Source organism: Ascaphus truei, chromosome 7 (assembly GCF_040206685.1).
Source record: "Ascaphus truei isolate aAscTru1 chromosome 7, aAscTru1.hap1, whole genome shotgun sequence".
NCBI classification, from domain to species: Eukaryota; Metazoa; Chordata; class Amphibia; order Anura; family Ascaphidae; genus Ascaphus; species Ascaphus truei.
Window position 1 is genome coordinate 31389672 of NC_134489.1, and position 20659 is coordinate 31410330.

Consider the following 20659-nt stretch of genomic DNA (forward strand, 5'->3'; position numbering starts at 1 on the left):
TATATATATATATATATATATATATATATATATATAAAAAATTATTGTGTGTCCTAGCTAAACCTATATCTTGATATAAAATCCAAAACGAACAGATGATACTGTTCTGTGGCTATATATATATATATATATATATATATATATATATATATATATATATATATATAGTTAAGTTATGGTGAGTAAAAAAAGTGACAAAAACCCTCCACAGGGAAGCAAATATGCAAATACAACTGTCTGCTCATCTGCATGTCTTAGGCAGGTCTGCAACCCCGCCTTTCCCCATTATCACCCAGCATACAGCACTTCCACTGCAGCAAGGGATTCTGGGAAATGACATGCAAATAAGCACACAGTGTCACTTTTTGCCTCAAAAACCATTTTTAACATTTAGCCTATAGGGAACCATGTTAAAAATGGTTTTTGAGGCAAAAAGTGACACTGTGTGCTTATTTGCATGTCATTTCCCAGAATCCCTTGCTGCAGTGGAAGTGCTGTATGCTGGGTGATAATGGGGAAAGGCGGGGTTGCAGACCTGCCTAAGACATGCAGATGAGCAGACAGTTGTATTTGCATATATATATATATATATATATATATATATATATATATATATATATATATATATATATATATATATATATATATATATATAAAGCAGAAAATAGCCGTGTTAGTCCAGTTGCGATAGTGCAGAATAAATGAGTTCTTCAGTATTAGGTGATACCTTTTTTATTGGACTAACAATTTATGTCATAGGACAAGCTTTCGAGAGTTATCCTCTCTTCTTCAGGTCAAGCAATACTGATATACAAAGGATTCAATGGCTAAAACAGCGTAGAGAGAGGAAATAAAAAACAGCAGATATTTATTGTAGATAAGGTAGGGTGTTAAATGTGTTTGAAGCCAGGGAACGGTGTCAAAGAAAGGTGGGGAGGGGTAGGGATACAGGGGGGGAGAGAGAAAGTGTGAATAAGAATGAGGCAAGCAGGATAATTACAAGCAATTTTGATAGGGTGTGAGAAAACCCATGTCCGCATTAAGTCCTTTAGTCTTGGTGTCAAAGAGTCTTATCATTCTGAGTTATGAGCCACAGAACAGTATCGTCTGTTCGTTTTGGATTTTATATCAAGATATAGATTTAGCTAGGACACACAATACAGAAGTACTGTGTAAGAGAGATTGTTTTATCAGTCCAAATCCGTTTCACAGAATTTTACAAATTTGTCATTCACAATCCGTTCCAGTGTGCAAAATCCGCCGCTGGATTGTTACAGTTTCAGTCCACATTGATTAATCCATAACTGCCATTTGATACAATCCACTGACGCTGGATTTGATTCTTAAAATAAATCAGCGGATTGCGGAATCCACAGAGGGTGCATCTTTGCTTAAATGGGCTCCATGTGAATGGATTTTCCAGACAAAAGTTGACACATTGTGCGCTCATTTTAATGTCATTTCCTAGAATCCCTTGCTGCAGTGGGAGCACTGTATGCTAGGTGATAATGGTTGAAAGGCAGGGGTGCAGACCTGTCTAAGACAAGTGAATGTGCTCACAAGTGATATTCTTTATTAGCTATATGCTAACTGTGGATGTTTTTTGTTGCATTTTTTCACCCACCATAACTTAAAGAATGTTGACTCCCTTTAAAATTCTTTTATTCTCATGTACTGTATATTTGCACACTCATGAATGGTCATACTGGAGTGTTACAACCTGAGGTATAGTATTCCTATTCATGTTTTTCTGATCTAAGCCAGATATACAGGTTGCGATGATCAGCGAGTGATATGTACAAGGTCCTACTCACAATCCTCTCTTATTGCTGCTTCTCCCTGTTATATACTTTTTACTGTTCATCTGAGGCTGTATTATAATAATGTAGCATTTTGGGAAAAATATACAAACAAGGAGCCCAGAGCTTGAAGATAAGATGGCAAACACCTCCACAGCCACCATGTGTTTGCCTTTGGTGCTGAGATAAGCTGGGATAAATGTCACCCAAACACTGGCAAAAACCAGCATGCTGAAAGTGATAAACTTGGCTTCATTAAAGGTGTCAGGGAGCTTCCTGGCCAGAAATGCCACTAAGAGGCTAATCAAGGCCAAGAGACCCATATAGCCCAAGACGCATGAAAATAACACTTTGGATCCCTCATTGCATTCAATAACTATGGTTCCAATTTCTGTTGTCATATTGAGTTCTGCAAAGGGGGGAGAAATGATTAGCCAGACAGTGCACAAGATTATCTGGACCATTGTGCAGAAAGGAACAATATATCTGGGAATCCTGAATCCCACCAGCTTTCTTATCCTGCTGTCCGGATTGGTAGCACTGAACACCATGATGACAGTGATAGTTTTGGCCAGTATCACGGAAAGGCAAACAGAGAATATGACTCCAAACACCACCTGGCGAAGTATGCAGGTTGTCATGGTCGGGCGGCCAATGAATATCAAGGAGCAGAGGAAGCAGAGAATGAGGGAGATGAGGAGGAGGTAGCTTAGCTCCCTGTTATTGGCCTTTACTATGGGAGTCTTGCGCTTTATTATGAACAAGCAGAGCACAGAAACTGTGAGCAAACACAAAATTATTGAAATACCAGCCAAAGAGGCTCCTAAAAACTCTTCATAGGAGAGGAACTGGATGAGTTTTGGCACACACACCTCTTTTAAGGTATCAGGCCATTTATCTTCTGGACACTTGAGGCATTCACTGTTATCTGAAAAAAAATGAAAATAATTATTAGATAAAAATGATTGCCGAGTTTGTACAGTACATATAGAGAATGGACAACACATACACTGTTCCAGTCTTGAAGATGAGGCTGATACTATCGGTGTCAAGAAAGAGTTGTCCATATTCCCACAAGGTAGGACTTCAATGTGTTTTCCGAAATCATTGTTTTCCAATCTCTTCATACAGAGCAAACAATAATTTATATTATGTCTACAGTATATTGATTTTTTGAGAATTTATAATTAGGAGCAGAACTATGGACCCCTGCATCATATTCCGAAGGTGATATGTATAGTGATTTGAATGATCAGTGGATGCTGACAATTTATATCCAACCTTCAGGTATAAGATAGACTAACCATAGATTTTAGGATAATAATGATTTGCTAATCTTTTTCAGTAACTAAATTAGTAACACATGTTGGAAGTACAGTATGTGTACTGTAATTGTAAGTATTACACACCTGCAGGGTTGAGGATCTCCCCTTCGGAGCATGGTATGCAATCAAAACAGCAGATCTTTTGTTCTTGACGTGTGGCTCTTCTGTGGCCTTTTGGGCATGGGGCACTGCAGATTGATAAAGGAGCCTGAAAGAAAAGTGAGTTGAGAATAATTATATCACTTTGAGTGCACAATACAATGTAGTAGATCAACCATGGGATGTCGTGCTTTGCTCGCATGGCTACACACACACACTTCATGTAAGGCATGGTCAATTGGGTGTGTCTATTTCGTCTATAATAAAATAGCGTGCACATAAGCACAAGGTCTGTTTTCTAGGACAATGAAATGTGAGTATGGTGAACAAGTAGTGATTGCAGTGAATTAGTTTAGAATTTTGTGGTTGTGGTATTGTAGTTCAGAGTACAGTACATACTGTAGCCATTATTGTATAGTGTATTGTGTATAGTGCAGTTCCAAAATCATATCCCTGCTGTCTCTTTTATTTACTCAAATCTAAAAAAAAACCCTATTCACCAAATGTCCATCTCCAACCTTTTACTCCACTTCAGGAGTTACCAGTACAATACAGGATTTCTATAGCCCATTGTATCCAATAACCAATGGGGTATATAGGAAAACAAAAACAGACCAAACACCAATAGCAACGTTTATATTCTTTTTAGTTTTTGAGTGAATGACTTTTGCAGACCTATTCAGTCCTAAACCTAGACATTAGAGACTGTTCCAGTCTTAGATCTCAGTCTCAGTTCTCATGCATTGTCCCTGGCCCTGATGCATGAAGCCCTGTTAAAATAATGCGTTTTTGCCAAACCAGGTAACAGACATTATTTTTCCTTAGTTTAATGGGTATCTCCCAAACTAATTATATGCAAAAATCACGTCTGTCACCCAAAGCAGTATTGTACCGATAAATCCTATTTGTTATTAGCACAGAAACGTGATAACCAATACGATGCCCAGGCGCACTGGGAAAAATCGAACATCCGTTCCAATTAACGCACATGCGTTCCAGACACAGAACACATGTGCATTTCCTAAACGTAAAAAGAGGAAGAGAAATTCTGTTCCTTGTCATTTAACATATTGTTCGGTCACTTTATTTTTCAGCCACACTGCTTTAACTGTGTGTATAATTTTTTTTTACAGTGAGTATTTCCATCTCTTTGTAATTATCCCAAAAATTACAGTATGGTTGTAATGTCATTATACATACATAATTCATCATATATCTCGATTTGACACACAACTTTTTCAATGGAAAGGGCCAAGTACCGTACCAAACTAGTATATTAGGGTGCCAGTTTTTACACCCCTTTGTCATTATAGCCTATTGACTGAAATAACATTAGGATAATCATGGTCTTGGTGTGATTAATGGCATGTTTAGGTGAGACCAATTTATCATAAAGTTATTTCCCTGCGATAACTTTAACACGGTTTATCAGAGCTGTGAGTTTAGACTAAGAGGTGACTAGCATCTTATTGCATATAAGTTACCCTAACGTCCATATAAATGTATCGATAAGTAATGTCAGTGGGTAACTCTAGGTTATCGTAACGTTACTCTCTTTAGTGCATAGGAGTTAGGTTTAAAGCAATGTTAATTTTTATTAACATTACGTTAAATAGAATAACGGAGCTTCATGCTTCTGGGCCTCGGATTATATATCCTTATATATTTCTATAGCTGGAATTCCCTGAGCTCCGTCCCACATAAACTGCCATTAACATGAATGGCATTTAACGCAGGATCTAGTTCTGATAACTCTACCAGATCGCATGAATCTCAGCTTTAGTTTTTAGTCATAACCCTTATTGATAACTCCTTTTAATTGATGTCAGAAACAGGTTCCCTGCTGCTCAACACTACTTTGGACACACGTGGAGAAGTGACGGAGATAACAGTACGTTTCGTGCAGGTAATTTTTTAAGCTTGTGTAAGTGCACATATATAGTACAACTTATTATAAATGACAATGATTTTATTTATAAATTTGCAGTATAAATACAGACCTGTACTTAAATCAAGAATCAGCTATAAGTTTCTTCAAACACATTTAAGACCTTATACTGAGCACTGAATAATAATACTTACGTGACTCTGTCCTCCATTCCATAAGATTCTGCTTTGGTCAATCTGCAGTTCTTGGTCTTTCGGAGAGCGGGCATCATAGCTGCCAATGTGGACGTATTGACTGCTTCCATTAGGGAAGAGCTGCCAGTTCAAGATGTCCACAGACAAGGGAACATCTCCATTCTCATCAAAAATTATCGTCTCCCCAGCAGTGTTGTTGAAGTTTACTTTTTTGACGTAATGGAGCAGCTGAAAGGCAAAACATCATCAAAGCAGGAATCAATTTTCTGAGAGATTGTACTTCTGTTTTGCAAACTGAGCTACAGTATGTACACAAACAATTTTTCATGTGTGTATATATTTATCACACCCTGACTGGAAACGGAAGTGCGTCATCGCCTAGACGTGGAGTCCTGTCCCCTGTCGGATCTTCCGTCGCCGACGCTGCTCGTGGCTCCCTGTCTTTATTCTTGTGGCTTATGTTCTAGTTACCTTTGTGAGTGGTCAATTTTATTCAATCTATTAAAGCCTGTTTAATATTGATCTGCGCTATGGGGCTTGTGCTTTCCTCTTTTTGTTATATATATATATACTGTATATAGCTATTAACATTGAATTTATAACTGGTTGGCACTTGGAACTAAGAATGACAGATTATTTAGTCACATTGCTGGGGCAAAAATATTGATTTAACTGGATTTAACTGGATTTCTGCAAGGAATTAAAACTGCAGTTCACATTTGGAAAATCACACTATTTAAAGTAACCATTCTGCAATAGAATACAAAACTAGGTAGGACAAAGGGCTGTTATTTTAAAGGGAACGCGGAGGAACGCAGTTCCTGTACCTTTCTTCATAGATCATGTTGAAAAATGTTATAGTATTATAGTAATAATATAAAAAAAAATTGATATATTATAAAACAATCAGACGGTAATAATTATTATTTACAAAAATAATCACATAAATAGATTTGTACGATTTTGAAATGTGAATAAATGTATATTATTGAACATGTCCAAGAAAAATTCCTCCCGCCCCCGGTTCCCATCCTTACAGTACCAAGGCGTCTCTGGCCATAAGATCCCTTCCAGTGCAAGAAGAAATGTTATAGCCATTAATGTCTATAGGTAAATGGTGTATCCTGCCAGAAGACTTCACATAGTAAATATGGGCCTTAATGACCAGAAATATCTTTTAGTTTGAAAGAGCAACATAAGACAGAAAGATCTTTTTGATTAAAGCAGGTACAGTCAGTGTATCTGGCATGACAATGCATACGTGTTTTTTTTTTTTACAGATTTTTCTGTTGCAGGGCGTTTATGTCCTCAGGGAAAAGGTGACCCCTCGTCATATTTTCTAAATATACTGTACTTACAACATTCTATAATGATTCTGAATACATCTAGTAATAACAGTGACTGTACTCAGCATCATGTATGTTTTAAAAAGGAGGATCATTTATTTTCCCAACCATGAAAAACCAATTGAAAAGAATAATTTCACAAGACATTTAACAACTAATTTTAAACAAGGTTTAAATGTCTTATTTTCTACCAGATAACACAACATATCCCAGTATATCCCATAAAATCATAGGTATTCTATAGGATTCAATGGTGGGTGCACAATTTCACAATATTCCAACATAGAAAGTTTGCGGTATAGGCAGCACAGACTTTTTTGAATCTAAAGTTATGATGCGTGTGGTGGGTGCAAAGGGAACAGTGGAGAGACCCCCATTCTCCCCCAAGATCAATGTAAGGTACAGTGAGTGTTCCCAGCACTCCAATAAAGAAATATGACACGTATGTCTAATAAATGAAATATCAGTTTGATTTGACAAAATTGTGGCAGTAACAACGCAATACAGGCGAAACAGGATAAATGAATATATACGTAAAATCTGAGGTGAAGGGGAAGGGAATGGAAGGGAGAGACTTGGGGAGTGATCACACAGACAAGGTAAGGAAGTGCAAAAACAGAAATACAAGACATGAAAAAAAATGCAGGGAGGCACCGTTAATGCTTCTGGGTCCACACACCTTCTAGTAGCCCGTTCCCATAGTTCCCCTATTTAGGGACTATGGTAATTCCCAGCACTCCCACTTCCAAAACTTCAATCTAGATAAAAACAGTTTTGGAAGTGAGAGTGCTGGGAAGTACCACAGAACACTGTTTTTTTTTCTTTTATTAGACATATGTGTTATATTTATTTATTGAAGTGCTGCGAACACTCACTGCACCTTAATATTCTAACATATCTCACCAGAGGGAACAACCCATGCTACTGTACATGTGTTCTAGGTTGTACCTGCCAAGGTTGATGATTGTAAATATCGGCACAAGATCCGTTTTTGAATGGTCCTTGACCTGGCACACAGGAGCTCATCTGATGCAAAGCATGAGCCAATGCAAAAACTGCGGTGTGAGTTTTGTATGTGTATCTGAAGTTGTAGACATCATACACAGATGGATCAATACTGTCCAGCCTCTCCTTGCCGGTGCACTGAGGGGTTCCTGCCTCAGATGGTTTTGTAGATGTATAATTGTTGGTCTCCTCCGCTGGCCAAATACAGCCAAAAGCATTCTCCCAAAATGTCCTAATGAAGATGTCATCTAAAAACTTGGAAGGATGTATGCTGTAAAGAAATTCCTTGAAGCCTGGAATCTTCCCGTTCTGAGGTGCGACCCCCAGGCTACCATTTAAGGTTTTTAAAATGTCTTTTCTTGGAAAATCTGAAGAAATGGACCAACTGCCACTGCCAACCCACACTTTGTCAGTAATATTATGAAAGGAAGCCTCTTCCATTAAAGGGATGAGGTTCTCCATGGTGGAATACACAACAATCGCTGTGGCTCTTGATTTTTTAACAACGTCTACAATTCTTAAGACAGACTCCATGGAGCTGTAGGTAGGAAGAGTTTCTAGGAATGCAATGCAGCCCCCGTTCTTTTCAATCTCTTTGATTAGCAGCTGACTACCTGACCTTCCAAGGTCATTGTCTGTGGTGATAACACCCACCCATGTCCAGTTGAAGTACATCACCAACCGAGCAATGGCAAAAACTTCATAGTTGTCATTGGAGATAGTCCTGAGAAAGGATGGAAACTTTATTTTATCACTGAGAAGGGGGTGAGCTGAGGCATAGCTGACCTGGGTGAAAGAAAATAAAATGTAATAGACAAAAAATTCAAGTTTCATTAACCTCTCAGTGTGTTATATTTCTGTAGTTAAAAAGAGTGTATATATACACCCCCCCCACCCAGTAAGTCACCCCCCCACACAGTCAGTCAGTCACCCCCCCCCACCCAGTCAGTCACCCCCCAACCCAGTCAGTCAAAAGTCAGTCATAGTCAGTCATCCCACCCCCTGCCCAGTCAGCCCACCCAGTCAGACAGTCAGTAATTCCCACCCAGTCAGACACCCCATCACCCCACCCCCCCAATCACCCCACCCCATCACCCCCCAATCATTCCACACCTCAATCACCCCACCCAGTCACCCCACACCCTCATCCCACCCTCAATCACCCCATCCAGTCACCCCATCAGATACCCTCTCTCTGTCTCTCACCCTCTCTCCGTCTCTCTCGCCCTCTCTCCGTCTCTCGCCCTCTCTCCGTCTCTCTCGCCCTCTCTCTCGCCCTCTCTCTCGCCCTCTCTCCGTCTCTCTTGCCCTCTCTCCATTTCTCTCGCCCTCTCTCCGTCTCTCTCGCCCTCTCTCCGTCTCTCGCCCTCTCTCCGTCTATCGCCCTCTCTCCGTCTATCGCCCTCTCTCCGTCTCTCTCACCCTCTCTCCATCTCTCTCACCCTCTCCTCTGTCTCTCTCACCCTCTCTCCGTCTCTCTCACACTCTCTCCGTCTCTCTCACACTCTCTCCGTCTCTCTCACACTCTCTCCATCTCTCTCACGCTCTCTCTGTCTCTCTCATCCTCTCTCCGTCTCTCTCACCCTCTCTCCGTCTCTCTCACCTTCTCTCTCCGTCTCTCTCACCTTCTCTCTCTGTCTCTCTCACCCTCTCTCTCCGTCTCTCTCACCCTCTCTCTCCGTCTCTCTCACCCTCTCTCTCCATCTCTCTCTGTCTCACAATCTGGATCTGGATATCTTATTTACCCTGTATATCTTAACTGCCCTATACTACACCGAAATAACCTATACTGCTTTCTTCTAGATCTGACTCAAGCTTCACACGGGAGACATCGGAATCCCCCCTAACCCAGAAGACAGGTAGGGAACACCTCCCCCTCCAATGTATAACATTGCGGGAATGAGGGTACCTGGACATTGAGGGTCTGCGGATCAGGTAAGATCCCAGGTGGGATTGTTGCTTTAAATATTGTGAAGCGGGGGCATCCAGGCACTAGTTAAGGAATGCAGGAAACTAGTCATTCACATCTGGCTTTTTTTCTCTCCCATACCTCTCTCTCTCTCTCTCTCTCTCTCTCTCCCATACCACACACACACACACACACACACACACCAATGACTAATTGTAGTATAATGTAATACAATAAATAAACCTATGTCAAAAAAACGAATGTTCTTACTAGGAATTTATTCATTTTTTTTTTAAATGCGGGGCTGGGGCGGGATTAGAGGTGGGGTTGGGGCGGGACTAGAGGCGGGTAGATTATTTGGTTCGGCGAGTAGATTTGTGGGTGATTTGTCAAGCACTGTACATATATATATATATAAATGGCAGTACACAGGGGCTGCCACGTGACCTCCGTCGCATCATATGTACTGCCTGATGCACCCTGATCCCTGGGAGTGTGCGTCACATAGCCGCGACTGCTTGCAGCTGTCGGCGCATGACGCCGCAACCCATTGGATTAGAAGTGCCTAAGGTGGGTATAAATAGGTTGTTATTTTACTCTTGCTTCACCTTGATAAAGTACTATTGTACGAAACGCGTAGGTGCGTTCTATCTGTCCTATTTTTGTTCCCTGTATGTGTTTTCTGGCTTAATACATTTTTTTGATACTACTGCGGAGTGGCCTGGTTTTGTTTTCCCTGCCTCATATTGCAGGGCGTCTGAAGCTGTGCTCTATCTACACCAACCACTCTCTCGGTGCGAGAGGTAGGCAGACGTGTGAGGGGGGCAAATTTGGCAGGTGGATTCTGGACTCAACATGTCCCCCTCTGGCCCACATTTCCCCTTGGTTGCCCTGGCGGGTCTGTTGATGGGACAGGGTTTGTGGGGGGTGGAGTGAGCGGTTGGCGGGGGACCGAGCGGTTGGCTGCTTTAACACACACACACTGCCATAGGAAACTCCATTGCCATTGGCGAAGAAGTTAAATTAAGTGTTTCTATCATATCTGCAGAGAAACATGCTTCAGTGGCAGGCTGACCACCACGGTTTCCATATGCTCCCCCACTCTATAACTCTCCCCATATCCACTCTTCCTGACGGGGGATCAGTCTATGGACGTGGGTTAGTCTGGGCGGTTGGCACGGGGCTTCCAGCTCCCTTCGGGCACTTCCCTCCTCCGTCGCGGAGGTGAGTGCAATGTGGCCGTGCGGCAGGTGCAATTCTCTCCCGGCGCTCCCCCGGTAACCGCTGCCGCCCGCTGGTGGTTTTTTGAGCGGGTAGAGGATGGGATGTTTGGGGGAGACGGGTGTGGTGGTCTCATGGCCTGGGTCCCACTGCTCCTTCCACATTCACTGCTCTCCCTCAGCATCCACTACCCTCCCTCCACATCCACTGCCTCCCCTGCTGACACCATCCCAAAGGTAAGTTTGAATTTTATATTTATTGGGGTGGTGGGGGTATTTTGTATATGTATTTTGGTGGTTGGTGTATTTTGAATATTTATTGGGGTGATGGAGATATTTTGTATATGTATTGGGGAGGTGGGGGTATTTTGTATGTGTAATGGGAGGTGGGGGTATTTTGTATATGTATTGGGGTGGTGGGGGTCTTTTTAAAATGTATTGGGGACAGTCACCCACCCAGTCACCCACCCACCCATGCAGACACCCACCCAGGCAGACACCCACCCAGTCTCCCACCCACACAGTCACCCACCCACCCAGGCAGTCATCCACCCAGTCAGTCAAGGGGAAGTCACTCATCCAGGCAGTCACCCACCCATCCAACCATACAGTCACCCACCCAGGCATTCATGTCACCTACCCACCCAGGCAGTCACCCACTTACCCACCAAGGCAGTCAAAGTCACCCACCAGCCACCCACCTAGGCAGTTACCCACCCACCCATTCAGTCACCCACCCATTCAGTCACCCACTCACTAAGTCACCCAGTCACTCAAGTGTCAGTCAGTCACCCACCCGGTCAGTCAACCAGTCAGTCAGTCACCCAAGAACCCACCCAGTCAGTCATTCAGTCACCCAGTGAGTCAGTCACCCACCCAGTCAAAGACTAGTCACACACTCACACACACAATTCTTATTAGGAATATATGCCATTTTTTGAGGGGCGGGGCTAGGGGCAGGGCTAGGTGATGTGTAGATTTTTGTGGTGATTTGTCAAGCACTATATATATATATATATATATATATATATATATATATATATATATATATATATATTTCATGGAGCAATATGAAGAATGAAACATCAATGGTTATATAATTTAGTACCCAACTGCATAATAAAAGGTTTTCCTTTTGTTCTAAGTGCTAATATTTTGTTAGATGATCATTAGCTAAATTGTTTGTAGACTATAAATATAAATGGAATACTCTTGCAAGAATGTAACATTGTATGTTGACAAAGTCACAATTAAAGGACTTTGTCATTTGTGGCACAAAGTGGGAGGTTTAGCAGTATGTGGGCTTAATTATGAATATCTAGAACAGTGGTGCCTTCTACTTGTTCATCATTAGTTAAGTGGATGATGTCAGGTGTAGATGTGACACGTATAGTTTATTCCCAGGTCCTGATATACACTAGTTTGTGACTGTTTTCTGCCCAAGTGCATTGAGGTATTTTCCAGGCAGGGATTGAAGCATTTTATTCCCGCTGGCTGCAATACTGCACAGTATATATATATATACTGCATTACAATTCATGAATTTATGCCATCTGGTAGACACGCGAAGCATTGCAGCCTATTAAATCCTAATCATTATCATTTAACAGATCAGCCGCCCGTCAGCCAGGCATGAACCCAGGCTGGGAAGGCAAACGCAACGGGGCTTGTCAGAGGTGAGGAGCGGCGCATTCCAGGTATCTGCCAGGTACATACTGGGTATTTGCTCGAATAAAGTGTGTCGGTGCAGTATAGGTCATTAGGTCCTTTAGAAGGTATGTACCATATTACATATGTTAAAGGGCTTTCTCTATATCCGTCAAATCAGACGCTTGGGCTATTTTTGACTTCAAGAGAGAATTTCGACTGAAATAGCCCTATCGGCCGATTCGGTAGATATATAGTATCAAATCTCCTAAATTTTCTGCACTACCAAAGCGCATGAAAGCAAGTAGTCTTTGGTAATTTCACTTACATGAAGATTCCTCCAGTGTCATAATTTCTGCCAGCATTCTGCTAATATTCAGCTGGACTTGCACAGTCTCATCAGCAGAGTGTTCAAAGTGATGAGTTAATGTTTGCTTACCTGAGGATACCTGTAGAGACCCAGGATATTGGCTATTGGCATTGAGGCTTTTGATGTCATTTCTCCAACTATAGCAGGTGGCATGAATCTTCCATAGCAATTAAAGTTTGGCACAATGTCCTTCTTTCCTGATAAAATCCACATTGTTCCCATTAATGACTTCACTTCATTGTAACAGGAATCAAAGAGTTTGAACCCCAGTGTGACATTGGGCAGGAAATCCGACATGTTATTAATCTCCATAGTGGCGTACACCATCGATAGGAGGAAGCGGTAATACCGAATATGAAATCTGAAAATGAAAAAAGGGTTTACAAATAAAGTAATTCAAAATTTAATTATTGATGTTTCTTTCTTTGCCTTCAGTCTGTACATGCTCCTCCTCTGCATCAGTTTAATCTCCTGCCAACTTCTCAGCTTCTTTTGTCCTTCAAATACTCCAATAACCAGTTTGTCCCATAACCTTGTAACCTATTCCCCTTCTTTGCACGTAAAGGAGAAAGAACTAATTCCGAAATGTTGTTCATTGATGCTTTAGTCTGCAGATAGATGTTCTTTACATGATATATCCTGGTGTTCTGGAGCGCCTGTACTGCATTATAGCTGTATTTTATGTGAATACTGTACATGGAGTGGCATTACGGATTTTCCTCTTGCTATACCAACACCATCTAGTATTATTAATTTCTTATTTACATTGATTGTGCACAGATTTCAACCAGATTTCAACCAGTACTTTGTATACCCCTGTCTACAATAGAGGGTTATATTCTCCAAGCTAAAATAATGTATTCTTCCTTGAAGACACCTAGGGAGTTATTCATTAAACTGTGAAGATGTGATTGGGGCACTATCGTACAGAACATCCCATTTAAGCCCATGGGAGTTTGTATGCAATAATGCCCTGATCGGCACCATAACAGTTAAATGAATAAATTCCCTAGTCCAGGTTTGATTTACAGGGTGCGATTCCTCTTGGCCAATTTGTTTGGTTTAATAAATGCTGCCGTTCCTTGTGATTAATGTAATCTCGTTATCTAAGCTACAGATCAGTGAGAATCCAGTTTCCCAGGACATGGAATAGTGTCACCTATTTCGAAAGAGGAAGTGGTGTAGATTCCTAAATGGTTGCAACCCAAGGAAGTTTAATTTTATGTCAAATAGAACATTAAAAAGGGCATAAAGAGTGAGAAAAAGTAATTAAAAAATGTGTTCTCTAATGCTACATAACTCATTTATTTAAGAAAAAACACATACACTGTTGAATTTTTAATGAAATCCTGCAATCCTGCTTTAACCATGAAAGTTTCCTCCTCAGTAAAGCAGACATACTGTGCACTCTTGACCTTTCCAATTCTGCAAAATATATACAGTATAAATATACATTAATGCACTATGTCTGTGATTTATCGTGTATTCATCCTGCCTTCTCTGCTCACATTGCTCAATTTATAAAAATGTACAGTTAGGTCCGGAAATAATTGTACACTGACACAATTTTCATAATTGTGGCTCTGTACGCCACCACAATGGATTTGAAAGGAAACAGCCAAGATGCAATAGAAGTGCAGACTTTTAGCTTTAATTCAAGGGGCTGAACAAAAATATTGTATGAAAAGTTTAGGAATTGCAACCATTTTCATACACAGTCCCCTTATTTCAGGGGCTCAAATGTAATTGGACAAAATAACACAATCATAAATAAAATGTTCATTTTTAATACGTTGTCGAGAATCCTTTGCAGTCAATGACTGCTTGAAAACTGGAAAGCATGGACTTCACCAAATGCTGGGTTTCCTCCTTTGTGATGCTTTGCCAGGCCTTTACTGCAGCTGTCTTCAATTGTTGTTTGTTCGTGGGTCTTTCTGCCTTAAGTTTTGTCTTCAGCTAGGGAAATGCATGCTCGATCGGGTTGAGATCAGGTGATTGACTCGGCCATTGCAGAATATTCCACTTCTTTGCCTTAAAAAAAACTCCTGGGTTGCTTTCGCAGTATGTTTTTGGTCATTGTCCATCTTTAAAGTGAAGTGCCGTCCAATCAACTTCACTGAATTTGGCTGAATCTGAGCAGACAATATATCCCTATAACTTCTGAATTCATCCGGCTGCTTCTGTCTTCTCACATCATCAATAAACACTAGTGACCAAGTGCCATTGTAAGCCATGCATGCCCATGCCATCACACTGACTCCATCGTGTTTTACAGATGACGTGGTATGCTTCGGATAATGAGCCGTTCCAAGCCATCTCTATACTTTTTTCTTCCCATCATTCTGGTACAGGTTGATCTTAGTTTCATCTGTCCAAAAAATGCTGTTCCAGAACTGGGCTGGCTTTTTTAGATATTGTTTGGCAAAGTCTAATCTGGCCTTTCTATTCTTGAGGCTTATGAATGGTTTGCACCTTGTGGTGAACCCTCTGTATTTGCTCTCGTGAAGTCTTCTCTTTATGGTAGACTTGGATAATGATATGCCTACCTCCTGGAGAGTGTTCTTCACTTGGCTGGATGTTGTGAAGGGGTTTTTCTTTACCATGGAAAAGATCCTACGATCATCCACCACTGTTGTCTTCCATGGACGTCCAGGCTTTGTTGTGTTGCAGAGCTCACCAGTGCAAAAAGAAAAAAGTGTAGTTCTGCGCTATTCTAAATGCTTATTTACCAAAATAAATGGAATAAACCACAACTAAACCTAAATAGTGATGTGAAAGGTTAGTGAAGGCTGCCAATATATTAAGGTAACTCTGGCTACCCTAGCCAGATGGAGAACATAGAGAAGAAATGTTACCTAACGGCGCCACTGAAATAATTTACATGTGCATCAAAAACTTCTTAAACCATCAAATGATGTGACAGATAAATGGTACCAGTATTAAAAGATTAGGTGTCCATAAAAAATGAATATCAAAGTCCAAAATCACTTGAATCCAATTGTAGATAAGTTGGTGGATTTCAGCACATAAAAGAGAAAGGGAAACAAAAATACTTAGTGTAATACTGTAAAGCAAAAAACAAGGGCTAGGGAATGGTGAGTTCCCTAATAAAGGTGTCGGCAAGAAGGTGAGATGAACCTATACAGGCTTCTGCGCATGCGTGATCCAAACCTACAGTAGAGGCAACGTTTATTCTAACATTTGCCGTAAACTAGCCGGGTTACATTCTGGGTATGTGCTGGGTATGTGCTGGGTATGTTCTGGGCTAGTTTGAGGCACGTTTAAGGTATTTCTGCATTGACTAACAACCCATAGGATTAACACAGCAGGGATCCCTGGCAGTCCAATTCAGTTTGAATGGGACTGCCAGGGACCCACGCTGTTAATCTGATAGGCCATTAATCAATGCAGAAATGCTGGGGCTAGTTTAAGGAAAGTTTAAGGCATGTATTCAGAATGTACCTGGGTGTTTCCTGTGTTTTTGGGGGAATTGCCACTGGTTTTTGTTAGAATAAGAGTTGCCTCTACTGTAGGTCTGTGTCTGATCCCGGGAGCAGAGAAGATGATACGCCACATCCGGCTTGTGTCCGCGTCATCAATGCCTCTCGCGAGAGAAGCGACCGGACAGCCGAGACACTGGGGAATCCGGAATAAGGAGAAGGGAAGCGAGGGACCCTACTGACCAGCCAACCACGCCGGAAGATCTTCTTACCCCAGCGGGACTGGGAAACGCAGCGTTGGGACACCAGAGACGGTTGCTGTCAGCGGGAAGCATCTGCCCCTGTGATCATATCACGTTGTACTACGCATGTTCTACTTAGGTCTAGTAAGTAGGATTTCAATTTTTGCCACCGTGAGGAGAGGAGCTGTTTTTAATCATCAATGTTTTTAATAAATGTATCTTTTGTTCATCTCACCTTCTTGCCGACACCTTTATTAGGGAACTCACCATTCCCTATCATTCCCTAGCCCTTGGTTTTTGTTTTTTTGTTTTTTTGCTTTACAGTATTACACAATGTATTTTTGTTTCCCTTTCTCTTATATGTGCTGATATCCACCAACTCATCTAAAATTGGATCCAAGTGATTTTGCACTTTGATATTCATCAATTATGGACACCTAATCAAGGACTTTTAATAGTGGTACCATTTATCTGTCACATCATTTGATGGTTTAAGAAGTTTTTGATGCACATGTAAATTATTTCAGTGGTGCCGTTAGGTAACATTTCTTCTCTAGAGCACACAAGTGCGTTCTTTTTTTCTCAGAATGTACCAAACTGTTGATTTGACCGCTTCTAATGTTCCTGCTATCTCTGTTGGATTTTCTTTATTTTTCTTTGCAGCCTAAGGATGCCCTGTTTCACTTGCATTGAGAGCTCCTTTGACCGCATGTTGTGGGTTCACAGCAACAGCTTTCAAATGTGAATGCCACACCTGGAATCAACTCCAGATCTTTTACCTGATTAATTGATGATGAAATAACGAAGGCATAGCCCACACCTGTCCATGAAACAGCTTTTGAGTCAATTGTCCAATTACTTTTGGTCCCTTGAAAAAGACGAGGCTACATATTAAAGAGATGTGATTCCTAAACCCTTCCTCCAATTTGAATATGAATACCATCAAATTAAAACTGATAGCCTGCACTTTAAGCCCATATTCATTATTTAACTGTAACTTGAATTTGTTTTGGTACACAGCCAAAATAACAAAACTTGTATCAGTGTCCAATTATTTCCAGACCTGTGTGTGTGTGTGTGTGTGTGTGTGTGTGTGTGTGTGTGTGTGTGTGTGTGTGTGTGTGTGTGTGTGTGTGTGTGTGTGTGTGTGTGTGTGTGTGTGTGTGTGTGTGTGTGTGTGTGTGTGTGTGTGTGTGTCTAAAACAAGCAAACAGAAATATTTATAACGTTTTTTAAATTCTATGAGCTTCTTGGGGTCCATGTGATGTGCTGCGTCGTAAAGCACGGAACAGCAACCATTAACAATGAACACCGACTCTCACACTCTAAGCCTGTGGTGGGCAACAGGTGGTCCGGGGAACAGCATGTGGCCCTCGGTCTAGGACATTTAGTTGCGGCCGTTTTGCTGTGATCAAATCTCCACTGGTGTGTAGCCACCACTCGCTTCGCTACCAGACATCACTTTGCCAGTCGCTTCACCACCACGCTAAGCCCCTAACTTTACCCCTTACCCTGAACCCCTAATACTAAAGCTATCACCTACCCTTCAAAATTAACCCCTTACCCTAAAACCCTATACTTGAAACCCTACCCTAACCGTAAAACTCCTTAAATGAACATACATCATTGGCCGAACCAGCAGACAGCTGAGTGTCCAGCAGTTGAGCAGCAGTAGCGTAGGGTCCCTCAGAGGCCAAATGCTGGCAGAGACTTGGTTGCAGAAAAATGGCTGTGACATACGTCAGTTTCCGTGTGATTCTTGGGGGCTTCACCTGTGGCCCCCATCCTCTGGTCGTCCCAGCAGCCTGCTCTCCTTCTTTCCTCAGTGAAGAGGCAGTGGAGATTTTACTTGTGAGGATCGTAGCTTCCCTCTGCTCCCTCAACATGCCAGTGCACTGATAAATACAGTACTTCCCTTCTCTTCTCCTGTGCTAATCACTAGTTCCCTGTGTAAGAAGAGCAGCAGGACAGTATTCATCAGTGTTCCGGAATTATTCAGCTCACAAGGGCAGGGAGAAGCTGCTACAAATGGCTGCAATGTCCCTTCTGCCTGTGCACCATATAATGTGTGGCTCTTTTGAGGGTTTAACCCTTGAATTATATCATGTTGCTTCCCACTGAGGAAAAAGTGCAAGCTGTGTAGCGCTATTCAGAATACGATTGATAAATATCAATATGGACACCCTAAAAACAATATAAGGTGATATAAATAGTTTGGACTGCCAACTAAAAAATCACTAACTACCCAAAGTGAGTGATACAACAAGCATGAAAAACAAAAGATAGAGGCGCCCTTAATCTAAATAAGGTACATTGTCTCCTAACAGTATTACGCTATGTTGTTTTATCTATTCATTTTCATGTGCTGAGCAACGGCTGGTTCCAGTTATCTGTATCCTTGGAACTCTTTGGGACTATTTCAGCATCCAGTCATTGTCACACAGTTGTATCTGTGCACAAATCACTGTTGGGTTAACGTTTATTGTTAATCCATTTACATTTATTATTTATTTAGATTAAGGGCGCCTCTATCTTTTGTTTTTTTATGTTGCTTACCACTGTTCTTAGCTGTAGACTTCTATCCAGTCACAACATTTGAATGTCATTATTATTACATTGCTTACTTGTTTCTCCTACTATGACCCTTACAACTGCCATAGACCATGTACACTGGCGACACAGTTTATTACACTGCGGCCAGATCCGCAAGCCGGGAGATTTCCCGGCTTGCTAGTGGCCGCCCCTCGGCGTGCCGCGCGTCATAGACGCGCGGTCACGCGTCTTCGGGAGCGTGCGCCCCCTGCACGCGCGTCCAGGGGCTCCCCGAGGGAGCCCTGGTGTCCCGCGATCGCGGGACAGCGGCAGGGGGTTCCGGGGGACCCGGCGGACCCGGCAGCGGTAGGGAGAGCGCCCCGATCGGAGGGCGCTCTTCCGCTGCTTCGGCGCGCGCCCGTCACTCTCGGGCGCGCGCCAGGCTACTGCTGCGGCACAGAACGGGCAAATGCTCGAATAAACTGTGCCGCAGCAGTAACTAGTTTAACTTTCTGCTGTAACATTCAATCTCACCCATTGTTGTCACAACTTACATTGTACCATTTCCGGGCTGAACCAGTTAACACTAAAGCTGTTATTCCCCTGCTCAGTAATAAGTGTCTTACGCAGCCTACACTATGTGATTCTCTGCTTTCCTAGTGAGGTTTGAAATAAGTGTGCAGAATAAAGATACACTAATCAGTGTCAGGTTTAACTTCCTCGGGGTGAATATTTTCTCTCCCTCCTATTTCCCCGCTCTTTCATTCCTTCTCTAAATAATTTCCTCCTTTCCCTCCCTCCCTATTTCTTTCCTTACTTCCGTACCATCTGAAAACTTGCAACAATATTACCCCTACTCGCTGTTTTATTGGGCACAGATACGGAAAAAGTTTTTACAAAGATATGCACCGCCTGGAATATGGGTTCTGCAAGAGAAACTGAGGCCCAGCTCCAGAAAGGGTGCTAAGCTTTAGCATTCATACGATTGAGCGCTGATGTGTGCGGAAGCTTATCACCCTTTTGTGGCTATATGCCTGGGCGAGACAGAAACATATTTAGTACAGTACCCATTGATGTATATACCTCACAAAACACTTGTACAACCCATAGAGATAATGCTGTGAGCACACCTGAGATATCTGGGAAATAAACAACTCACTTGCGGCATTGAAGAGGCTGTGGCTGTTTCCTGAATGTTATCTCTGGGTATTCTACATCTAAGTGAACAGAAAAGAGTCCCCCCAGCGTGATGTCTCCAGCCGCAGAGTAGCCAGCAATGTCTGCGTTAGTAAGTTTACACCCGTCCAATGATTTTCCACAGACACTGTCACAGCACCACAACAGCAGCAGCAAGAAGTACAGAAGGCAAAATGGGAGGGAGCATGCAGGCAGTTGCATCATGTTCTGGAATAAGAAGTTTATCAATCAATCAATGTTTGTTATCAACACACAGACTACCCAAATGTTTCATAGGTGTGTTGGTTAGAATCTAGGAGTCAGATAGTTCTTCTGCATCCCTATCACTGGTCTGCTGTCCAGTTTGATGCAAGTAAGATGAGAACCATTGGCCCAGTCTTCTTATCTCCTGGAGACCTCCCATTCCTCAAATATGTTATGTTTTTCATCCCACCATATCACAAAAA

General features: G+C 41.9%; 1 protein-coding gene across 1 annotated transcript; it reads right to left on the minus strand.

Moving 5' to 3' along the window:
- Window positions 1-1810: 1810 nt before the first annotated feature.
- On the minus strand, window positions 1811-13129 carry LOC142498505 (extracellular calcium-sensing receptor-like). Its single transcript, XM_075606739.1, has 5 exons — window positions 12872-13129; window positions 7600-8442; window positions 5306-5533; window positions 3209-3332; window positions 1811-2727 (listed from the first exon to the last, which is right to left on the minus strand). The coding sequence occupies exons 1-5, from the start codon at window positions 13127-13129 to the stop codon at window positions 1811-1813; spliced, it is 2370 nt and encodes a 789-aa protein (XP_075462854.1).
- Between the last annotated feature and the right edge of the window lie 7530 nt (window positions 13130-20659).

Bases quoted from the DNA above. Each gene is read 5' to 3' on its own strand.
- LOC142498505 (XM_075606739.1), bottom strand. From the start codon at position 13,129: ATGGTGTACGCCACTATGGAGATTAATAACATGTCGGATTTCCTGCCC. The intron at 5,534-7,599 runs GTACAACCTAGA...TTTGCCTTTCAG, and splicing joins ACAATCATCAACCTTGGCAG to CTGCTCCATTACGTCAAAAA. The intron at 3,333-5,305 runs GTAAGTATTATT...CTTTTCTTTCAG, and splicing joins GGAATGGAGGACAGAGTCAC to GCTCCTTTATCAATCTGCAG.